Source organism: Thalia democratica, unplaced genomic scaffold, assembly GCF_965202585.1.
Source record: "Thalia democratica unplaced genomic scaffold, ktThaDemo2.hap1.1 HAP1_SCAFFOLD_124, whole genome shotgun sequence".
NCBI classification, from domain to species: Eukaryota; Metazoa; Chordata; class Thaliacea; order Salpida; family Salpidae; genus Thalia; species Thalia democratica.
The window spans coordinates 85,724-111,210 of record NW_028139280.1 but is presented as its reverse complement, the minus strand read 5'-3'; the positions used below and the strand labels follow the sequence as shown (position 1 = coordinate 111,210).

The window sequence follows — 25,487 nt, the reverse complement described above, 5'->3', positions numbered from 1 at the left end:
CAATCATGGTAATCAACTACTTCGGACTGAAAAATGTTTTATTTTATATTTTGTTAATTAAGTTAATTGATAATTATATACTCTTTCATTTCCAATCAGGAAAAATCAATTTTTTGGCACTGAAATGAAACATACACAATTTTACTTCTTACTTCATAAAACCACTGAAATAATTATACTTCAAATATTAAGTCAATATACTCTTCCGTTTCACATTTATATTATGTTTAATTTCCGACAATAAAAAGTCAAACACTTTAGTCATAACACAAAATATATTTTATAAACTAAAACTGCATTCTTTTTATTAAATATGCTGACACTTTAAATTTTAAATGAGCTGTTTAAAGCATACAAAAATAAAATGCATATTTTGCTAAACTTTAATTTATCTACAAATCTTCTACTCTTTAAAGGGCAACAATTTTCAGAAGAGAATGTATAAGTTTTAAACAAAATTACTTCTTAAAAATTTTCAGAAGTTGCGCAATTGAATTACTTCCTTTAACAAAAAGTTTGTAAGAAATTTATTGATTTGTTATTAAATTCTCTCTTTATTTGTATTACTAAACACTGAATAAACTTTTATAACAATTTGTTATGAAAATTTGCAGTTTTGACAAACTTAATTTTCGCTAAACTTAATAAGGTGTAAAATATAGAAAACTTAATACTTTTATAACGTATCAAATTTAAACTTAATCTAAGATGTACGTAAATTATATATTTTGTAACTTTGAAATTTCATGAGCGAATAAATAAAACTTAGTAAAAAAAGCTAAAAAGATAAACTTATTTTTTTAATTATTAATATCTCAGTTCATTTACTTCTTTAACTTGTCATGAAAATATTAAAAAAATACAAGATTTATTTTTAGTATAATTAATTATTATTATAATATCACTTACTAAAAAAATTTGCAAAATATTTAAAACTAAATTCAATGAAAATGAACACTAAAAATTAAGTAAAATCATTAAATAATAATAACACTTATCATTAGTTCATTTTTTCTAACAAATTAGTGATAAAACCAAAAAGCAAAACTCGAGTATATAAGATTTGTATTTGCTTTTTGTAAATCAAATTTATATTTATTTGTCTTAACTAAAAATATTGCTAAATTTTTGCAATGGAAAGAGTTTTTTAAATAGAAATATTAGTGTAAACTATTTTATTCACTACCAGGTTTTTAAATAAAATTATATAATAATAATAAATTAATAAATAATAACCTCCATAACTCCATCTTCAGTGCAGGCGAACAACTTGAAATTATCAAATGATATTTTGCAGGTCACGTGACCTCGTTTCCTCGAATCACAAGCGCAGTGGGGGAATGATACGCTTGAGTAATCACTAGATTTGCGAACTAGTTCCAAGAACTGTAAATTATATTAGTATAATTTGAATTATCTATTCATAATACAAATTTAAAAGTTTGTTAACAAATAATCCTAGCAAAACAAGTTCACTGGAATATATAATAATAACAAATTATACCGTATCCTTCTTTTATTGTGTATTTTTATTTTATTTTATTAAAACTCGTTTAACACACAGAAACATATATCAGTGTAATAAAAGAAGGATACTGTACAATTTGTTATCATTATAATTTGAATGATATATGTAACAATCAAAACCAGAATGATACATTTAACTAATAAGATGACTTTATTACTAACTCGAGGAACTGAAAATTGACAAATTTGTTATTATAATGATATATAAGACTATTTTATTGTTGTTATGTTTACTAGTTATATCTAATCGAATCACAATCACAGTGAGGGAATAATACGCTTGAGTAATAGCTCGATTTTATTATAAGTTCCAACAACTGTTGGAATATTTATACATTTTGTTGTAACTTAAGTTAGTATGAAACAGTAATTTGTTTGTGACTCATAAGATTGAAGTACTGTAAAATTATACGCGTATTATTTTTATTATTGGAGTTTATTGTGCGAAAATGGACTCGGGCATTAAAACCTGAGCCGCTTAAACAATACACATGATTAAAGAAACAAACAAATTACATTCGATAAAAATTAAAATCTAAACATAACAAATAGTCCTGTATGATAAATAATAACTTAGTATGCACATAGAACAAAACGAAATAAATTCTCATATAAAAACTTATGCATAGACTATAAAAGATTACACATTTTATGATAGTACAATGTTGTTAGTTATATCATACTAATTTTTAGCTAGTCGAGTCACAAGTAAAATTAGTAATCAATTGGTAGTGTAAATTTCTGACTATTGTAAAAACTAGCATTTTTTGAAATTATGGATTGGTCAATTTATATTAAAACAAATCTAAGAAATGTATACTTGTTTTTCTTTGTGGGTATCTTATATCAATAAATCATTATACACAAACTATACAAGTTAACAGGCATGCATCTAAATACATATTTGTTTGATAATTCTTATTTAAACAAGCACAAACCCTTGAAAGACCAAAAATAATAAAATTAATTTCATTACTTAAATTACCGTAATATTAATGAATTTACAAAATCATATTATAACTTCTAGATATTGTTAAACCGAACAATTTATGTAATACATAATTTCATCATTTATAATATAAATGTTTTTATAATAAAAAATAATGTATCATAAATATCATAAAATATATAATAATATATCATAAAATTTTTATAATATAAATTAAAAATCACTTTTTAATTGATTGTATAAATAAACAACACTAATAATGATATGTACATTATCAAATAGGCTTTTTTGGTAAAATAAAACTGTTGGTCTTAAGAACAGTTGTTTGAGAAAATTTACTAAACTAATGAGAATATATAAAACATAAATTAACTTATTATTTTGAAACTTAGAATTATTTGAATTAATTTTTCAAGGAGTCAAAGTGATAAACTGTTAATTGTTTTCGTTTTTTGACAGTTTTTGTTTTTGAAAAATTCTCATTGATTTTGCTTTACTGTGTGAAAAAAAAATTAAACTTTTTGCATAACAAAAAAAATCAAAAATTTATGTAAAAATATTTAAAACATTTTATAGAATTCTCTTTCATACCTTATTTGTAATCATTCATTAACAAATTAAAAATTAACTGTTTTGAATGTCTGCAAAAAATAAAACTTGGTTTTTAAAAAGTAGTTTTTTCTAAAACAAAATGCTGTATAATTTTCACATTTAATGCTCAGTTGTTTAAGTTAAGGAAATTCTGATTTAAGTACGTAAAAAGTAAGTAAAAGTATGAAAACAAACTTAAAAAAAAAAATATCAAGTAATTTTATTTATAATGTAAACATTTTAGCTATCTTGGAATTTTAACATAAATATAATAAAACATTTGAATTATTACAATTTATTTTAAAATTAGATTAACACTGTAAAAATTTAGCTGAGAATTTCATTTTGTTGTAACAAAGTAAAAAATTCCATTAACACAGAAAATATTTATTTTAATAAAATTAATTATTTGTCACATTACTTATAAATTTTTGTTTGTATATTGTGCTGGAATATCAAAATCTTCGATTTAAAAGATTTTAAACTGAACTGTTTTGAGTTTAAAATTTGCATCTAAAAAAGAGCGAAAATAAAAATTTTATTTAGAACTTTATAATAAAAACGAAATCGATAAATTGACGAGTCTTATTGTCAGTCAGACAGTTATAATAGAACGTTTAAATTTTTGTGTGAAAATAAAAATCTGAATGGAGTTTTTGTAGTTTTTTTTTTGACATCCTATGCGTAGATGTCAAGTTTAATATAAATGAAGTTTTTTTTGAAAATTTCAATTGTTTAAATAACTAGATTAAAAATGTAAAATGTATTTTGCATTACAACTGTATTTTAACTATCATAAGTAATTGATCTAGCTTCAGAAAATAATATTACTATGTGTCAACTTTTAATAAGCTTAAATTAATTTTCCCGTCAGGATAATGCTACAAAATTTTGCTGAAATAATTTAAATTATGTCGCAGCGCATGAAAAATAGTTCATTTAGTAAAGTACGAAATTAAGTGAAAATAAATAAAAAGATTTTATACTAGTAATATTATATATGTAAGCGCAACTAATGAAAATATCGAGACCTTATGCTATGTGTAATAATTATGATAAAAAATACTAACTCCTAAAAGAATCGATCATTTAGAAACTAATAAATTATAATAAAACTTTTCTTTCAATATACAAAACATATTGATCTTATTATGAATAAATTTGCATATATGCTTTGAAATATTAAATTGTTTGAAATTTATTGATAATAAAGTTCACAACTTAAATAAGTCTATCAAACTGGCATAATGTAAATTACAGGAAAAGTATTTATGAATCAATATTTAAATGAACTCTTAACGAAATTTGTAAATGTGATATAGTATTCTTGGCTTTTATTGAAAGTTTGTAATAAAAATTTGAATATGTGTCTGAATAATAAATTGTTTTTTTTTTTAATCTTTTTATAATAACAGTTTATAAAAAATATATAAAATAACTTTTAAGTTTTTTTAGATACATAATTGTACCTGTTTTCTATAATCTATAAACTAAATGTATAAAAATTTTAATTTCAAAGTTGTGATAGTTATTTTTGAGTCTCAAACAGTTTTAATTGAGGTACTATTGACAAACATTTTATCATAGATACTAATAATTAAAAATATTTAACTAAATTAGTGAATATTTAGTTGAATAAACTTAGTGAATATTTTGAGTGGCAAATAATTTAATTGAAGTTTATATAATAAATATTTTAATTTAAGTATCACAAATATTTTACTTACATCTTGATGATTATTTTGGGTTGCAAATAATTTCAACTGAGGTCCCATTTTTGCGCTGACTGAAATAATTCCACTTTTCACATCTGTATACGCCTGTTAAAAACAATTGTACATAATTAACTAAATGTACTAAAACATACATTGATTGAATACTTGGTTATATAAAATATAATTGAAATAATTCCACTCTTTACATCTGTATACGCCTCTTATATAATGATGACTATTTAAAATAAAAACAGCTTAAACTGTTTAGATTATAAACAGTTTTAAAAATCACATTTTAAAATATATATTAGTTTATTTTTACTTATGCTATTTTCTAAATACTTGTAAGCCTGTTGTAACAGTTAATTATAAAAATTACGCCTGTTACATATTTTTTCTTTAATAACAGGAATAATGTTTAACTTTTATAAAAATTTATATAGTCCATTGACCATTATAAAATTGTCAAAATAGAACTAAAATTAACTGAAATGAATGAGATGAAAAAACACTTAAATTTATTAGTTTTATTCAATTTACTGTACGATACATTAATCTAAATGAAGTGCTAGAAAATTTGGTGGTAATTAAATTATGTGCGAGCAATAATGCATCGCTAAGTATTTTAATTTTTGAAGTTAAGTCTAAAAAAGTATTTTATACAATTTTTTACAGATTAAATTTATTGTATTAGAAAACAGCTGAAACACTTTTAATAAATTGTATACATTACATGTAAACGTTTATAAAGACTACAATAATGAGTTTAAAATGCAATGAGAGAAAAAACAAAAAACTTTTTGTGGTTTTGTCTAGTCAGCAATTAAAACTTAATGAATAAAACTGGCAGAGTTTTTTCAATTTAAACTGAAAATAATTGCTATGCATTAAAAAATTATGCAGTTTAAAGTTTTCTAAAAACACAACTAATTTTAATAAAGGTTGTATTCCTAATCAAGAAACTAATTAAAATAACAAAGTGTAGTAAGTATCTACCTTTTTACTTTTTTAGCATGTGATTAATAAACATTCAGTGCAAATCAGAAGTATAAAAAAAAATATTTGCCACATATCATTATACAGCAATTAATGTACAAATTTTATTTCATAAAATATAAAGTATTTAAATTGACTACCTACCTAATAAATAGTAGGATTTTTTTTAATTAATTGGCCGCTTTAAATATAGTTTTTTTAACAGTATAAATTAAAACTAATTTTAAATACTTGCCATGTCACTAAGTAGGACTTAATGTAATAAAAACAAAAACTAACAAAAATTTGTTTTGACAACCTATAAACAATTTAAATACATTTTTGGCCATAGGGGAGTCCAACATTTTTTTTTTTACAAAAATTAACTTTGGCTTTTATATGAAAGATTTAAGTATAAACTACAAGCCAGTTTTTATAGAATTCAAAAATATTATTTAACTTTTGAGATATTTAACTTTTTGTAAAAATTTTCCAATATAAACGTATGGCCGGCAAATTTTTCGGGGTCAATTTTCTCGGAAATTTAAAAATTCACTAAAAATCTGTCTCCTCCTTCATTTTTCAAGCAATCTTCTTCAAATTTTCAGGAAAAGTTACTTATAATATAAGGAAAAAACGTTACTTTAGAATTAAAATAATTAAAAAAAATAAAATTTTTATCACAAAAATTTAAAAAAAAGTGTTTTTTTTTTTTATAAAAAAATTTTTAATTCCAAAGTAACGTTTTTTTGTTATTGTATAAAGATTAGACTGTGAAAGTTTGAAGAAGATTGCTTGAAAAATGTAGGAGGATATAGATTTTAAATGAAATAGTCTTTTTTCGCTGTTTTATTTTTTCCTTCCTATAGGGAACCTATTATGCGGCCCGACTTTGACTGGTCATATCTCAAAAAATAATTCGAATTTTTAAAAACGATAAAAAGCATCTTGAAGCTTAGAAAAAACTCTATAAAATTAGATCAACTTGTAAAAAACATGGTTTACCCCCTATGGCCTTAATGTTAATGTGAACATCCTATCATCAAATGGCAATTAATAACTAATTTAAGAAGCATTTCATAAAAACATTTTCAATAAACAAATAACCTGTCCAGTCAGTAGCATAGCAGTGTCATCATTTTGTCCCAGCAGCAAATTTTCCTGTTCAACGTTGAAAAGCCATTTTCGTACTGCAAAATGAAGGGTATTTCCCGGAGTTGAGACCGAGTCGATCAGACACTCGTCGTTTGATAGTTTCAAATCTGTAATAAAAATTATGTAACATAAAAATAATTTTTTAAATACTTAAATATAAAATTGTAAATAAATTTAAACAAAAAAATCAAATCTGCGGAAAATTTTTTATTAACTAAATACTTTTTAGTATAGACAAAGACATGTAGTAATATATACTGAAGCTTTTAAATTTGATAAATTAAAATCTGTAGAAATTAAATGTAACTAATATATTTTCATTAAAAAAAGTTGTTTACCAGGTGTGTCAATATTTCTCAATTAAAAAGATATTATTTTAGTTTTTCGAATAAAGATGTGCAAATTAAATATTTTATTCACAACCAGGTTTTCGGTGACAGAAATTTGCGACCTCTTCAAGTAAAATAAAATAGTTCACTATTTTTACTATTTTATTTTACTTAGAGGTCGCAAATTTTTGTCACCAAAAACCTGGTTGTAAATAAAATATTTAATTTGCACATCTTTATTCAAATAAGCTCTTTACATTTTAGTAGATTAGGCAATCTGTTTTAATTAAGAATAATAACTATATATTTTGTTTTATTTGAAAAATTTCCTATCATTACAAACTTAGTGAGTATTTCAAATAACGTTTAATTTGAATACCAGTGTTTTAATCAGAATTTTTCAAATTAACAGCTTTAAACCTATTTAAGTTTTATAAAAACAATTATATAAAGTAAAGCTTTTTATCAAACATTTTTAGCACATAACTTGTTTTCTTTACAAAAAAGTTTTTAAATTCACTAATTTAATAATAGTTACAACCATAATTTTAAAACAAATAGATAAAAATGGTCTATTAAGTTAAACTTTCATAAGCGTCATAAAGATAAATGTTTTGAACTTAAAGTAATTTATCAACATTTGACATACTTTCTTATATAAGTCACAAGTCAGGAAATACTAAAGCTTTGTAATTTAATTGCAAAATAAACAATTTGTTGTCATATTAATCAATTTATACAATCTGTAAAGTTTTTCTATAAAAACATGTCTTAATTTAAAAACAAAACTTTACTTTCTGTTTATATATAATACAATATCATGAAAGCAACTTTTAAAATAATATAACAAATCAGTTTTGTATGTTGTTGAACAATTTATCAGTTTTCATTGTTTTAGTTTTTATATTTTATAACTATTTGGACAAAAATGTTTTAAAAAAATAGACAAAGAGAAAAAACCTTCAGTAATTATATAAGTGAATAGTATATATAAATTAAATTAGATAAATCAAGATGTTGTCAAACTGTTGATTAATGGTAAGTTCTAATAAAGACTTTAAAAACTTGTTTTGACCGTTTTAAGTTCTAAAATAGTATTCAACTTTTTATTTAATTTGAAACTTACAAAACAAAGTCAATTTTGCCTCTTTTTTGATCTAAGTAAAAATAAAGTGCTCAGTTTTCACAAAAATAATTTTCATAGTTTAGTTTTAATGTTTTGAAATGAATTAGTGACGATTTATAAAATGTAGGTAGTATAGAAAAAACTAAAAACATTCATTTGTTTTTTTAATTAATACACTTGAATGAAATGAACCATTTAGCATTGAACTATTTTAATATTGCTATTTTTTTTAAATACAAATATTGTATGAATAATCTTTAAATAAACAACTATAAACAAAGAATATATGCAAAATATAACAATTTACTTTTAATTCATAAAAAAAATCACAATAAAACAGTAGAATTAAATTGATATCATTTTAGAAACTTTGAACAATCATAATAAAACTAAAATATCTGAAAAATTAAACTAAAAATTTATTGGATAAAAACTGGTAACTACAAAATTCACAAAAATAGTAAAGTTAAATAACCAATACAAAAACTTACGAAAATAGGTAAAACATTAATAATTAATATAACAACTTACAAATAACTTTAATTATCAAACAAACTTACAAATATTTTCTTCATCAAATTTGAATAGGGCATAAAGAGAATGAAGTTTTTCATCAACTTCTAATTCATTCAAATAACACTGTTAAAAAAACTGTTTTTAATATATACATCATAAATATTTTTAATATATACAAACTTAAATATAATAGAATAAATAACAATATTCAATAAAAACAAAAGGGTACACGATAATAATTTCAATTTTTTAATATTTGAAATTTTTCGTTACCATTTTAATGTTTTAAATATCTTTACAAATCCACTTAAGTGCATGAATATTTTTTAATAAATAAATTATTAGGTTGATAAAAATGAATAAAAATGAGATTTGATTTTAGAAAATATGTTAAAGTTATACTTTAAACTAAAAACTATATCTATAAAATTAAATATAATAATTACTCAAATAATGTTTCTAAATAATATTTTTTTATAAACAAAAATAGCTTTTTTTGTACAAGTGAATTTGTGAATTAGAACAGTTATTAAAAAACATATAATTGACTAAATCAACAGTTTTAAAAATAAACAATAAAGTTTTTTTTTAGTTGGGTGAAATACAAAACACCTAAACTCAAATTTAATCGCTCAAATGTGTTTGTTCAAACAACTTTAATACAAACAATGTAGATCGAATGCATGGAAATTTAAAATAAACAAAATTTTGTTTGTTGCTTGTTTAGATGATAAAAAGTTTTACGAAAGTATTATAATTTATGACAAAATATTCTACTAATATTAGAGGTGTATAATAACACTAAAATTTATCAAACTGACAAGATTTTATACAAACAAAATATCATGCTCACTTTTGTGTAAAATGTTATTATAAAAATTAATTCATTTTTCAAAATAGATTTTTTAGATGTAGCCGTGATAAATGCTTCTTTAAATTAAAAAATACTACTCTAAAAACTATTTGCATGTACATATTTTATGCAAGTTTCAAAATTAATTATTTACAAAAATTATGCGAACAACGTACATTATAATAAAGCATGAAATTTTTAAATAAACAAAATTTTGGTTGTCGCTTGTTTGGTGAACAATAAGTTTGAATTTTTGTGAATTTTATTATATTTTAAGTCAGAACGCATTTTAACTTGGTAAAAGTTAAAAAATTTTAATTAATGCTTTGATTATTTTAAGTTTATTTTTTTCAAAAAGTTTAAATTTTTAAAATGAAGATTTGAAGTCAAATGTTAAAAGTTGTAGCCTAAACTACATCATTTTTAAAGCATTTAAATAAACTGTATATGCATATAAAAATAAAATTTGGTATTTAAAACAGTAAAGATCAAATATCTTATAAATGTTTATAAATGGATTTATAAATTTAAATAAACATTAGTATACAAAATTTATATCATTAATACTTTAAAGTTTCAAATAAAACCAAAATAAGATTTAAAAAAACTTAGTTTATAAAGATTTAAATTTGTTGCAAAATAACTTAAAAAGTTGAATAAAAAGCGATTAGCATTTTTAAATTGTCATTTAAAACACAAATAAACTCAATCTATAACTTGGACTTAGCAATGTAAACTATTACAAGTTACGGTTTTCAAAAACAAGAAAAAACTGTTTAACTATTTTTTTTACAATTAACTATGTTTAATAAAAACTTTAAGTAAAGATAATTCGAAATATTTACAAAATATGTTTACTTACAAAACTTTTAAAAAATATAATTGAAACTAACTAGTAGTTTTAAACTTAATCCAAACAAACTTTCTATAATTTTTATACAAAAATTACTTTCTTAAAAACTTACTATTTCTACAAAAATTATATGTCTTTTTCAACAAAATTTCTTAAAATTTAAAATAAAAACCTTCAAAATATTCCCAGCAGTGTCATTAAGTTCCTCGTTGCTCAATTCAACCTTCTTCCTGTTAGGCAGCAGCAACTTCATCACTACAGGTTCGCTGTTGTCAACATTTTCCTTGTTGTCCTGATCTGCTGTTCCGTTTGGTAGCTTGTCATCGCTAGATTTGCTTGATGTTTCTGTAAAAATACATACAGATTAAGTTGCATTGAAAATTAACTTCGTTCTTATGTATGCTTCAACGTAGTTTGAATGTTTAAATTTATTATTTTTTTTATTGGGTAATTTTTCCTTGCATGATTTAGTTGATGTTTCTGAATAAAATTTAAATATACAGGTCAAGTTTCGTTAAAATTGTTTGATTTATTCCTATGTGTGTTTTAACTAGGCTTTTAATGTTTAAATTTATTATATTTTATTTTTACTTGATTTGCTCGAAGTTTCTGAAACACACTTGAACTTTATTTTAAAATATTAAATATGCAAGTTAACTTTTTTTGTCTTAGTCAATTGGCACAAAGTTTCAAATGTCCAAACATCATAGTACTTAGTTTGTAATAGGTACATTATAGTTTAAGTAAATTTTTTTTTGATAATAAATTACAGTAAAGCAATTATGAAATAAATAAAAATTAAGATTTAAATTAATCATTATAAGTACTTCCAAGCGTTCGACCTAAGACTTTTCTCTGTGTGATATTAATCAACTTTTATACAAAAGATTTTTAAGTCAATTAAATTTTATCAATTCAGTAAAGACTAACCTTATAACTTTAGTAAGTTGTAGTACTTTATATTTAATTCAAATATTTACTGATATTTTACTTTTAAAACAAACTGCTTAATTGTAATACTGTGAATATGTAGGTACGATTTCATTTTTCATATATAGAATTATTGAATATTATACCAAATAGTTATATTTTCAAAAACGGATAGAAGTTTTAATTCATAACTGTTGTCTTTTAGTTATTAGAAATTGCAAAAATAATTTATTTTACAAGTAAGCTTTTTAAGTACTTTAATAACTTAATTTGAACAATATTAATCTCAAATAAATATTTGTTAATTGAAAAGAAATAATAATTATAATTTTTAACGAACCTTCAGTATTCCCGATTTCAATATTAGGATTATATTTGTTTAAATAATATTTATTAAATTATAAATATTTTCTAACATACCTTTAGTATTCCCTATCTCAACACCTTTATCTCAAATAAATATTTGTAAATTGAAAAGAAATACTAATTAAAAATATTTCTAACAAACCTTCAGTATTTCCGATTTCAATATCAGGATTATATTTGTGGGTGTCCACGTCCTGATTCGGTTCCTGATTTTTTCCTGAATAAACGTCGATGTTCAGAAAGTCCAATACTGTGTCGCATTCCTGGATAACTCTGACGCATAATGCTGAAAACAAAAGCATTTTAAGCATTATATTTACTGTATAGTTAAGGGCATAGGGGGTCTGCCTTGATTTTTACAAGTTGATCTTATTTTATAGAGTTTTATCTGAGCTATAAGACATTTTTAACCGCTTGATAAAATTCAAAGTAATTTTTGAGATATGAGCAATTAAAGTTGGCGACCTCATTTGGTTTCTAATGGAATATAGATTTTTAGTGATTTTTAAATATCCAAGTTAAATGACCCCAAAAAATGTGCGGTCTATAAGTTTGTATCGAAAATTTTTATAAAATATACAATATCTCAAAAGTTGATTAGATTTTCTAATTCTATAAAAACTGGCTTGTAGTTTGTACTTCAAGCTTTTATATTACATCTCATGTTATTTTTAGAATTAAAAAAAAAAAAACGTCGAATCCCCCTATGCCCTTAAATTATATTTACTGTATAGTGCTGTAAAATGTAAATGTTATCAACAATTTTAAATAAAGTTTGATAACTAAACTACTTTATGAAGGCAACTCAAAAATTTAATAACTAAACTACCTTATGAAGGCAACTCAAAATATTTAATTTTCTTTTTATTAACAAAAAAGTGTTTAAAAACTATTTTATAATTTTTTCAACTTTTTTTATAAATCTATGTATTTTTATATTAATTAAATTATGTAGTTGTCTCACTTTTTTGCAAATAATTTCAATCTTTTTTTAAATCTATGTATTTTTATATTAATTAAATTATGTAGTTTTCTCACTTTTTTGCAAATAATTTTCAAGCACGTATCTCCTCTTGTCCAGTTGAGCTTCCGACAACTGGAACGGCCATTTTCCTGGAAACTTCGGAAACTGGAAATCCCTGAAAATTTTTTTGAAATCATTTATTACAAATAAAAACTTAATTGTGTATCTATTACTACATACCTGAATATTTTCTTCAGATCTTCGCACAAATTGAGAAATTCTGAATACCTGCGCTTGGCTACCATCTTACCATCTAACACTACCATGTACACCTGAAATTGAAAATAATATATAATTAAATATGCATAAAAATGTAAACATCTGACAAGATAAAAATAATGTTTACATGTTTTGTTAGAATCAGGTGTACTTTTGAAATTTATAATATATAGTATAAAACCTGATAAAATATAAACAGGGTTGCCACTGGTTTTTGAAAAATTACTTCAAGGTTTTCTGAATTTCTTCCAGATTTTTAGATCTATTTTTAGTTTAAAATAAAGCTTAAGGTAAAAACTGTGTTAATTTGTATAATAACATTGAAAATATAACTTAAAGCTTCTTTAAATGTGTTTTTTAATGAAAAAAATTGTTGATGATGACAAAAATGTTTATCTATACGATACATTTTTCGTGTCAAATCCAAATTTTACTACTTAATATGTAAAAATTGTTCACAATTCCAGGTTTTTCAGTGATTTTTGTTCCAAACTTAAGGATTTTTATACCAAATTGTCAAATTCCATGTTTTGTGGCAACCTTGTGTATATAATAACTGATATTTATGTTTTTTAAGATTTTGTTTAATATTTTAATAAAATACTAAATTATCAGCCTTTGTAAGTGATTAAACTTATCATGTACGTTAGCATGGTAATGTTGTTGCTTACACAAAAGCTTATTAAAAATGAGTTTTTGCTTTCTTAAAATCATGGAAATATTTTATATTTAAAACATAACATAATAGGGCATTAAATCCTAGACTTCCAAACAAACAGAGCCCATAAGAAAACGAAATTTTTTTTTATAGAAACTTGATAATATACTCAATAAACTTTCACTGATAAAAAGCTACTGATGTCCATTTAGTTATTTTTATCAATGGGCATTACTATCAGCAACTATACAAGTGATAAAATTTTGATTAAACAAAAACTTATTTAAAACTTTAGTTTTTAACGCTTTGTTAGTGATAACACTTGTTACTAAAACTGTAAGTAAATGTTTACAAATTTAAAATATTTAAACAAAAGGTCTTTATAATGTAACAAAGAAAAAAGCATACTATAAAGGTGTAATAAATTGAATATAAAAACAAGTGTTAAATATTATTAGGTAATATTACTGTTAAAATGTCGTTCTTGTAAATTAATACATAAATCAAAATAAAAAAAAAAAGATCGAATATAAAATAAATATATTATATAATAATATTTAATATCATTTACCACAAATCTGCTACTTTAACATCTACAAAAAATAAAGTTCAGAATTAAATTTAAATAAATAATCAAACAAAACTAACAACATGTCTGTTATTTTCCTCATCAACATGCTCGTAGTTGGGGATTGAAACGTCCAATCTCTTCACATCCGTGTAGTCATAGAAACAGTCGTCGTCTGGGTCGAGTCTTTGGAAGTCCCGGGCCGGTACGCTGATCACCGTCATCTTCAGATGGTCCCCGCCAGCTTTTATGAGTTCCACCACTTTCTTGTGGGTGGCGCCCTCCACCCCTTCACCGTTGCTATGCGTAAACATATTTAATTAATTTTGAGATGGTACAATCAAATATAAACTATTTTCAATAATACTATACAAAATTTAATCTATGCCACACAATGATTTATCCATAACCTTTGCAATTTATTTGTATATATTTTGGAATTGATTTAAATTTTAGCTCGAGTATACCATTTTTGATGATGGAAATAAACAAACTGAAGTAATTAACAACTAGTCTTTGAAGGTATGAATCAAGTCTGAACTACATCAAACTAGCCTGGGTCAGCCTAAACCAATAAAAATAAATAGTTGTAAGAATCAAAACTTTAAGACATTTACTGATAATCAAGCTCATATACTTTAAAACAATAAAAAATGGTTATATCTAGATTAAATTAAGACATTAGAAAAAAATAGTTTTAAGTAAACAAAAACTAGACTGAGATTTCTGAATACCTCAAAACGTTTTAAACTAGCCTGGGTAGCTAGAATGTCTAGTAGTTTACTATGAACATTTGTACTTTCAAGAATCTATTTTACAAACTAAGATTCGGTCAAAGACCTTTTCATTGCTTAAATAAACCTTATTCTAATAGAATATTCTATCAGTAGAAAATTCTATTTGAATAAGATTTATTTAAGCACTGACAAGGTCTTTGACCAAAATTTAGTTTGTAAAATAAATTCTTGAAAGAATAAATTCATTGTTTGTTCTCTAGTAGTTGTGATTTCTTTATTTGTTTTCTTAAAACCAAAACATATAATAAACATTTGCAACTTACACAGATAATATTCTGTCCCCGGGTCTCACACCTGCAGTTTCAGCGGCGCCTCCTTCTAAAATTGCGCTCACATGTTGAAGAGGGGCGTATAAAACCCCATTGATTGACTTTAATTGACCTGTAAGTAAAAATATAAATATGAATATCATGTTGAAGCGTATAAAACCCCGTTGATTGACTTTAATTGACCTGTAAATAACAGAGTATTAAGAATATTATAAAAAATTGCCAACTGTTTTGTTAAATAACTATGTATAATGAGTTTTTGGTGAAAAAATGTTAACTTTTAACGCACAAAACACCATTGAGGCTTTTTAGTTGACCTGTAAATGAAAATAACATTGTGTTACTGAGTGAAGAAAGTATAAACTTCTGCAGTAAAAAAAACATAAGATGCTTTTTAACCTACTCAAAAACAGTAAATAGTTAGAAATGTAAGATAGTTTGCCACACATATTAGTATGTAATAAGACTTTTGAAAGTGAATCTATTGGGATTTACAACTTCATTATTAAGTTTAGATTTACATATGATTAAAAATTTACCAAAAACATGATGAAAGTTTGCTAATTATTTTCTCAAATATGTGTTTTTGGTGAAAAAGTTGAAAAATAATAACTATTGGGAAACAAAACACCATTGGTACTCTTAATTTAACCTTAAAACAACATATTATATGGTTCCTTTTGGAATTAATTTTCTACATATCAATATATAGTGATGCAAAAATATTAACTTATTAGTATTTATATTAATTAACTATACTGAGAAAACATTATACATTTAAGAACACCATTGTAGTGTAAAAAAACACCATTAATGTCTTAATTGCACCTTAAAATAAAGTTAAATATTTTAATTACAAATTAATTTGTCATGGAAAGATAAATGAGGTTTGGTAAGCAAAAACAGTTATAATTGAAGATTTTTTTGATAACTTTTAATTGATGCATAAGTAAAATCTAACTAATGATAAAAAGTGGTATGTGTAACAAACTCTTATGTATGCACTTTTTAAAACAAAATATTTTATTGATGGTCTATTAAATGACCTTGAAATAATATATATGTTTTATAATTCATAGATAAAATAACTAAATATAAAATACTTTAAATTGATTTAAATAATTTATATGTGGCAAACTTATTTGTCTTGTATTTAAGAGACTTTTAAAAGCAAAAACGTTATTGTAGTAAAAATTTCTATTGATGATATTCAATTAACATATTAACTGTTAGTTGTTCAATCATAGTGCTAAATTCATTACCTAAAGCAAACAAAAGTTAAGATTAAATACTCTAAGATCATTATGTTAAACAAATATTTAGTTTTTGGTAAAATATTTTAAATAGTTTATTTTAGATAGATCTCACCTGCCTCATTAAATTTTTAAAACAAACTAAAGTATCTAACAGCTAAAAAATGCTACAAATTACTTTACATTACAAACTTAGTATATATTTTTTACACTTTAATTCAATATAGTTTAGTTCAATATAATTTCAATAATTCAAACTTTTACTTTACAATAATTTTTTTAAACCATACCTCCTTCACCAACTTGGCCCCTGACATTGAACCCAAACCCAGTCTCTGTTTTTGAAAATTCCACGTCCCTTGGCCCTTTGTATATCTCATTTCTTTTTGAACTGTTACAAATAAATAAAATTCTATAAAACACACACAGATGAACTTAAGTGGTTAAACGTGTCATATATTTTTGAGGTAATAATATAAAGTAAGTAAAAAAAGTATTTCAAAAGTTTGAATGTTTTGAAAAAATAAAAGGTAAAACTTATTGTTGAACTGAAGTTAATTTATTAAGTGGTTTATAATAAATAAGTAAAACTTTTCTCTTCATACTGATTATACTTAAAAAATAAAAATAGAGAATCCTAGAACAACACTGGAAAAAAACTAAAACTTCAAATCACTTTATTGTAAGTATACTTAATTTAAATTAATTGATATACGATTCAGAGGTAGAATTTAGTAACTCTCTGAGTTTGTAACAAATATTCTCAATATTTAATTTCAAGTTCATAGTTAAAAAAGCTTAAAATAAATCAACATTTTTAAATTTCAGTTTAATAAATAAACATAATTTATTCTTTTTAAATTGTTTAAAGTAAGTTTAAACCATATTAAGGGTTAAATGTTTTATAATTGTAGATAATCAAAGATTAAGTTTATAAATGTTAATCATATGTAGGCAGGATTATAAAAAGTAAATAAATATATTTCCAATAAGTATTTACTAAAAACAACAAGATTTTTGTCTTAATATGTTGTATGTAAATTTAAAATAGTTTGTTATATAAATTGCCTATGTATTTTTGTAGTTAGTTGCATGAAATTTTCTATTTGAAACTATCATAAATTTATAAAATATATTTTAAAAACTTACCGAGTTGGTTGAGCCATTATTGTTTTGTTTAATAAAGTATTGAATTATTTTATACTACTTCAAAACAGAATTAAGTTATTAGAATTTTTCTGAAAAATTAAATTTAGTTACTGGTGACTTTACAATATAGATGATGTATAAAGAATTTTGAGACACAGGTATAAACATGTCAAAACTAATGCTTAAAACTTAAAGAACGTTTAACAAAAAAATGCAATTTTTACTGTTATCCAAAACAGTTTTTTTTATGAAAATTGAACAAATGTTAAGCATAGAGAAATAATTTTAATATTGTTTTAAATATTTTGAATATTATAAATAAATTAAATTTGAAATGCAACTTTAGCAATTGAGTAAAAAAACATTTCACTACTAATTAAGACTTAATATTCATTGATTCTAATAGCACTATGTAAGTTATGTAGTTCATTGTGTCTTATTTCAATAACTAGTATTTACTGTTTATAATTTAAAACTCAATAAACATTATTAAATAAAGAATCATTCTTCATACATTATTCCACATCATATGATTTAATTATTAACTAATAATAAGGTTACTTTATAAATTTAAAAAATAAAATGATGATCTGTTTTATTTTGTAAAACAAATTTTGAAAGAAATTAATAATTATTTGCTATAAGATATTTTAGGGACTTCTAACAATTTTTACAGTATAAATAAGTAAACCAGCAGTTAAAAATATTAAGTAAGTTTGTGGTTTAAGTCAGAGTTTGGTGTTATAAGTACATCTTATTCATTAAACAATGCAAATTTTTATTAAAAAAAATTGCATACCTTAAAACAGTGTCTTTATAAAAAATTTAACAGCAAAATCTTGGTTTTTTTAATCTGTTCAGCTATTTTTCTCTTTTTTTACATTGTAAAATTATACTTTTTTAGAGTTTTCAAGTGCAGTTGGAACTGCAGGGGCATAACTGCAGCTTGAGTTACATTAAACTAGCCTAAAGTTGCCTAACCTAAAATAAAAACTAAATAATAATTGGGCTATAAAGTGAGTGCATGACAAGACTGATATAATTGAAAACTATAAAAAATAAAATGAAGTCAAGATTTATTTTTATATTATATATTTTTTCAATTTTATCCTGGTGAAATTCAGGAAAGTTATGATCCTGCAGTAGGTAGACTATTAATCATATATTGTCAGAAAAGTAATATAGTTTTCAATTTAAACTAAACACTACTTTTTTTAGAAAAATATTTAGTGAACTATTTATGTAGTATTTCAATTTTTTTAGATAACTTTATATTTTGTTCTTTGTAAATTATTCTTATAACATAAAATTTCAACAGATAATAGTTGGATTGTTGGCTGGCTTTTTAGTAGTAATAAAACTGGAATAAGGACTTTTACACATAGGAGTTTCTATGTCACAGGATTTAATAAGGTAACAAGACTTCACACTTGTGAGTTTACACCAAATGGCCTTTATTAATGACATGAGGGGTGGTCCACCTTTATTTTTACCACTTCTCCCTTTTTATGTTATTATGTAACTTCATATTGCATTTTTAGTGGTTGTTCTTGTAAAAAAGCAACAAGAAAAATATGAACGCACATGATTGCAAAAAATGAAATCTAAGGGGAGTAGACGGTGTGGTGCCCATGGTAGACTATGGTTTCCATAGTTAATATTGGCAAAAAAGGGTATAAAAAGGAGTGCATTTTATTTTCTTTTTTTAAAAAAATTTTGTTTTGAGTTAATTTAAATAATAATACTTTTAAACAAACCATTAATTAATAATAATTTAGATTTTTCATTAATCTTGAGTTTATTTTTAATTAAAACTGCTCAAAAAATTTTATAAAAGGAGTGCTTTTTTTTTTTCTTACAAGTTGATCTTATTTTCAGATTTTAATCAGAAAATTTTAACCTTTTAACAAAGTTTAAAGTAATTTTCAAGATATGAGCAATCAAAGTCTGTGATCTCAATATTAACCCTTATAAATTGCACAAACCGAAAACGCAAAAAAAAAGGCTATTTCAGTAAAAACCTATCTACTGCTTTGTTTTTAAACCAATTTTCTTTAAATTTTCACATTAAGTTCATTAAGTAAGTTCAATACTAATACTTAAGTCCATTGAATGCAGGAATTCTTTATTTTAAACACAAAAAAAAACATTAAAAAACAGTTTTGTTTTTGTTCTTAATCTAAAGTTTTTATTATAAAGTATTTTCAAAAACCCGACAATATAAGATTTAAACTATAAGAAAAACATTTCTGAAAATTTGAGGTCTTTGGCTCAATTATTGAAGGAAAAGATGGATTATTAGTGAATATTTTTAAAGTTCTGAGAAAATTTACCATGAAAAAATTGTGGTCCATATGTTTGTATTGGAAAACTTTTACAAAAACACCTATATCTCAAAACTAATTAAACTTCTTATATACTACATTAACTGACTTGTAATTTATACTTTAACTTTTAAATAAGAGCCAATGTAAGTTTTTGTAGCTTGTAGAGTGGAGAGTGAGCTCTGATGTTTTTCTACCTTTGAAAAAAAATGTTGGACCTCTCCTATGTCCTTAACCGATTACAATATTTTTGTTTATCTGTTTCTTTTTTATAATTAACTTAGTTATTAAAAATAAAATTACACACAATGTAACATAAGATTTATTGTTAAGAAACATAACTATAACAAAATAAAACTAAAAAGATTAAAATTCAGAACTTTAATGGGGCTATACTTAATTATCACTGTATTAATCTTTAAAGTAATAATAACAAAAAATCAAGAAAAGAATTAATGTTGAACACCTTTAAAAATAGTTCAATGGCATCAAATTGCATAATAAAAATAATTTATTTTGGTTATGTATTGTTTAACGATGTAATACTTTAACTTTCTTTGTTTTTGCATGATGTTTTGTCTTTTGTGAAGAGAGAAACATCTTGCAGAGTTTTCATTTTTTGAATGAAAACAGTTCTTCTAAGTGATTAAAACTAGCCTAGGTTTCTAAGAAATTATCTTGTTGTAATAAGGTCATAAAAGTTAGTTAGACATTTCTGAAAATCATTGAAATAGGTTTGCAAGTTTTTCAGGTCAGTCATAAATTTTAAATGAGCTAAAAAAGATTCAAACTATTAAGTCCGTCTATGTAACTTCAGTGTAACCTTTAATAAATTGTTTAGTTTAAAACAAACTTTTTTATTTAAAAAGCTTAAAGTACAAAATTTATGTTTTTATATGAGTCATTGAATTTACTAAGTATCAACATTTGAATTCTTTAGCAAATCCTTACAAAAAAAAACACAAGTAAAAAGAATTATTTAAATAAATGTTTTTCTTTAACAAAACTTTTGTTGTTTACCTTAAATTTTACTATAATTTTTGTGAATTACAGTTTACAAATAGAAATTGCAAAAGTACATAAAAGTTTGAAATTCAACTATTCAAGATTGAAGTAAGCTGCAAAGTTTATGAGCTTCTGATTAGGTGAAATTTGTCTACTGCTTATTTTATGTTGTTTATTGAAAGACAAAAAAAACTAAAAATGTTTGGTCCAAAGACCTGGTGTATGAAGGAATTTTTTGAATTTAAGTTTTATTTAATTTAAAAATTCTTGATTTACTCGATGTTTGAGTAGGGAAATTTTTAATTTTTAATAAAAGTGGATTAGAACTAGGAGTTTATTAGCTAACAATGCAAAGTATTAAAAATGCACAGCATCATAAATAAAAAATTCCCAAAACCTTACTATTGCAAATGACTCCTAGAAATGATATTAACTTATTGTTTGCATTCTAGCAGCCGTACTTAAGGCACAATTTTTTTCAAAATGCAAGGAGGGTTCATCTCATGTGTCAAAACTCAAATTGAAATTTGAGAAAAACAATTTTCTAGATGTTCGAATTAGTTAAGAATCTAATATAAAACTAGTTCAACTTTAGACTTTTTAAACCCTTATATTAAGTAACTTTAAAGTAATTAGTTTCTCGTTAAATTTTTTTTTTTAGTGAAATTTTATTTTATTTTTATCGCTGGTTTACTTTAGTTTGATTTTAATCTAACGAGGTTATTAGTACAGCCAAGTTCTACAGTATAAGCATTTAGTTAGTTTTAACATTCGATTATTACATCGTTTTATATTTTAAAACTTTAATCTTATTTTTAAATTTTATTTCGATTTCAATTCAGTATAACTTAGTAAGATACAATTTTTGATAAGCCTTACTACGAAAGTACTCAAATAAATTTAAGAAAAATTAAATGTGTTTAGTTAAATTTTTTTAAATAAGTTATGCACCCGTAAAAAGCTATTGAAATAAAATTGTACAATTTAGTGACAAGTGCTTTAAAAACAAGTTGCTCACAAATCTTCTAATTTACAGCTATTTGTGATCAAAAATACATTAAAAATAACTTACAAATGACTTAAACCAATTAACAGCTGTTTTTTGAACATATTTAAGTGGCACAAATGAGAGTATTATTATATTAAGTTAATTATTATATTTTTTAAGTACATCGGATTGCTTAAGGTCTTGTTATTTGTAAATGACTGCTTATCTCGTGTAAATTTATTTGATTTTACCAACTAACAGTTTGAACATTGAAAAACGAGTTGTAAAAATATAGGAATAAGTATCTTAGTACTTTAGTAGTAAATAAAATGCTAATTTAAAGTGCCAACTTTAGTTTAAATACATTTACTTGAAAATATAATGGTTTTAATTTATATCATTGTTTTTAAAGAAACTACAATATTTTATGTGTAAGCTTTAAACGTTTTTTTTTTTCATAAATGATTGATTATTTAATAACTCGTTGTTAGCTTTTTTAAAATTGGTTAAATATTATTCTTAATGGTTAAAATGTTTTTTATATTTTTCAAAGTTTAAGTTAATGATTAAAAAACACATTTTGTTTTACTTTACACATGTAAAATATTGTAACAAGTTGTAAGCAGTTTTCTAAATACTTTTTCACTTCTTTAAAACTCAAGTCTATGGTTTGTTTAGCGATAAAAATGAAGTTCTAATTCTTTTTCCAATTGATTTCTTAACCTAACAGCTTACATAATTAAAGGTTTGGCTTTTTTGCTTTTTTTAAGGCTATAAAAATTAATATATTAGTTTGTTGAATAAAGTTATTATTTTTTATCAAGCATTTATTAAAAAAATGTTAATTCATCCATACCTTTTAATTACAATAAAAGTTGTAGTAGCAAAAAGATATCAATATTTTTAAGAACTTACTAAAGTTCTATATTTAATACGTTTTGTATGTTGTTCACAGTTGACAATTAAGCATACTAGTGTGTACAACATTTTTTTAAACTTTTTTTACAAAAAGTATGTCTAGAAAGATAAAAAAAGTTTAACATTTAAAAACTAGTTATACAGTTAAACATTTTTTCAAACTAACAACTATACACTTTGAAATAAGTTGAAGTTTTTGTAAACAGTTAATTTGTTTGATATTTTATTTATCTCACATCTTATATGATTTGTTGTGCGCAGCATTTAAAAAGTTTTGGTTCATTTAATTAGAAACTTAAAAACATAAAGACTTTCAAATAGAGTTTATTTATTTAGTGTTAATTCCTGCTAAAAGTTTGCTCGCAGAGGTTGGCAAAATACATATTGTTTGTGTTTCGTTTAGTGTTGAACCTGACCAAATTTCAAATTCATCCAAGCTTTTTTTCAAATTTTAAAATGTTTTTAAATAAGAGGTGTCACACAATAACGTAACAGAAAATCCAGAAAAACATAAACTACCTTAAATGTACTTGTCCCTTTGGTTTTTATTATATTTTTAATTAAAAAGTATTTCATTTGTTTTAACTGCATTACGAAACAGAAGAAACTTTATTTTATGTAGTTAAACTTTTTCTACAATGATACATATCCTTATTGACATCAATTAACTTTTATTCTAATGGGGAACGGGTTTAAATTGCGCGAAGACAAAATTGCACGAGGTTACTAAATTGCACGCGGGGACTAAATTGCACGAAGACTAGTTTGCACAAGTTACAATTTTGCACAAAGGGTCAATTTTGCACAAAAAATACTAACTTAAAATAAATAAATAAATAAAGAATATATTAAAACCCTTATATTTTGTAAAAAAATACATGTATTAGTGTAACTAATTTTAAATTAACTAGTTTATATTAATTTTTTCAATTTATTTAGCTTTTTTTAATGAAAATAAATTATTGTGTTTCAAAACTAATGTAAATTTAAAAAAATAATGAAAATAAAACTAAAACTTTATTTATATAAAATTGTACCTTATTAAAAAATAAACATGTATTTATGTCAACTTAAATTAAATTAAAACTACACTTAACTTCAATATGAAATAAAACAAGATTAAAAAAATAGTAATAGTGTTTACATGGGTAGGTGTTAAAATTGCACGAGCTTACAAAATTGCACGAAGATACTTTTGCACAGAAAAAAACAAGCATGCAAAATAGTGAGAAATTAGATAAATAAAGAAAGGAGAATATCTGTCTGAGGAAATTTTTATTTTGCATTGTACAGAAAATTCTGTTATGGCTGTGTACTTCCATAAATTATACTTTAAATTCTTATTTTTTATTTTATATAAAAGTTTTAAACATAACTTTTATATCACTATTTTCTATTTGTCTAAACTTTATATTACTTGCATCACTATTTGCACGCATTTTACTCTAACTAGCTCTTGAGTATCTCCTGCTCTGTTTTTTCTCTTTATCTAACCAAGAATTGCGAAAAAGCACTGTCAGAATTCTTTTTTAGAAAAAAAAGGAGATACAAGCTTTTGACTAAAATGAAACAAACAAAATAATACAACAGCTACAATTAGGTAAGTTCTATTTTTAAGAAAATTCACAAAACCTTTTTGGTTTTTATGGTTTAATAACGGTTAGAATCTAATTTTATAATCTAGTTTTTATCTTTATTAATAAAAATTTTTTTTGACAAATTTTTTATTTTATTGTTTAAATTATTCATTTTGACTTTTTTAATTATTATTATTTCTTTTAAATTTATTTAATTATTTATTTCATCTATTTTTTTATTAATTTTACTTACTTTTATTATGGACTTCTATTTGATTTTTAAACTCTGACTTTTTTTACTATTTGTTTTAATCTATTTAACACTTAGTTTATTATTTTTAAATTAAAAATAATTTTCATTTATTTATTTTTTATTTAGTTATTATTAGTATTTTTTTAACTTGATTTGTTATATTTTACTTAACTTTTTTTTCTTTTTTTATTGATTGGTTATATTTTACCTAAAACTTTTTACTTAATTTTTTTTTTTAACATTAAGTTATTAAATTCGTTAAATCTGTTTTTTTTATTTTTTAAATGTTATATATTTTTTTTCTTGCAAAAATGTCTACGCGCAATTCTGACCCGTCACTGGGAAGAAAACAAACCCGTGCAAAATTGACACTCTGTGCAAAATTGTCGCTCGTGCAAAAATGACTCTTCGTGCAAAAGTGTATGCGTGCAAAATTGCAAAAGTATACCCTCGTGCAAAAGTGTCTTCGTGCAAAAGTAAAAGTTCGTGCAATTTTGTCCACGTGCAATTTTATCTTCGTGCTATTTTGTGCTCTCGTGCAAGTTAGTCTTCGTGCAAAAGTCTTTTCGTGAAATTTTGTGTTTTTGTGCAATTTTGTCC

The 25,487-nt window shown here is 23.2% G+C and overlaps 1 protein-coding gene across 1 annotated transcript; it reads right to left on the bottom strand.

Annotated features, from left to right (window-relative positions):
- Positions 1–475: 475 nt before the first annotated feature.
- Positions 476–17,912, bottom strand: LOC145845681 (sorting nexin-27-like). The gene is made up of 13 exons (XM_082952790.1): positions 17,823–17,912; positions 16,964–17,064; positions 15,415–15,532; positions 14,435–14,654; positions 13,090–13,181; positions 12,924–13,024; positions 12,028–12,171; positions 10,762–10,934; positions 8,928–9,006; positions 6,865–7,019; positions 4,795–4,887; positions 1,237–1,386; positions 476–502 (listed from the first exon to the last, which is right to left on the bottom strand). The coding sequence occupies exons 1-13, from the start codon at positions 17,837–17,839 to the stop codon at positions 476–478; spliced, it is 1,470 nt and encodes a 489-aa protein (XP_082808916.1). The 5' UTR covers positions 17,840–17,912.
- Between the last annotated feature and the right edge of the window lie 7,575 nt (positions 17,913–25,487).

What these genes read in the sequence shown, in the direction of transcription:
- LOC145845681 (XM_082952790.1), bottom strand. An exon ending in GGGCCAAGTTGGTGAAGGAG is followed by an intron (nt 15,533 to 16,963) that starts GTATGGTTTAAA and finishes TTTTACTTACAG; the next exon opens with GTCAATTAAAGTCAATCAAT. An exon ending in TGAAATCGGAAATACTGAAG is followed by an intron (nt 10,935 to 12,027) that starts GTTTGTTAGAAA and finishes GTATTTTTACAG; the next exon opens with AAACATCAAGCAAATCTAGC.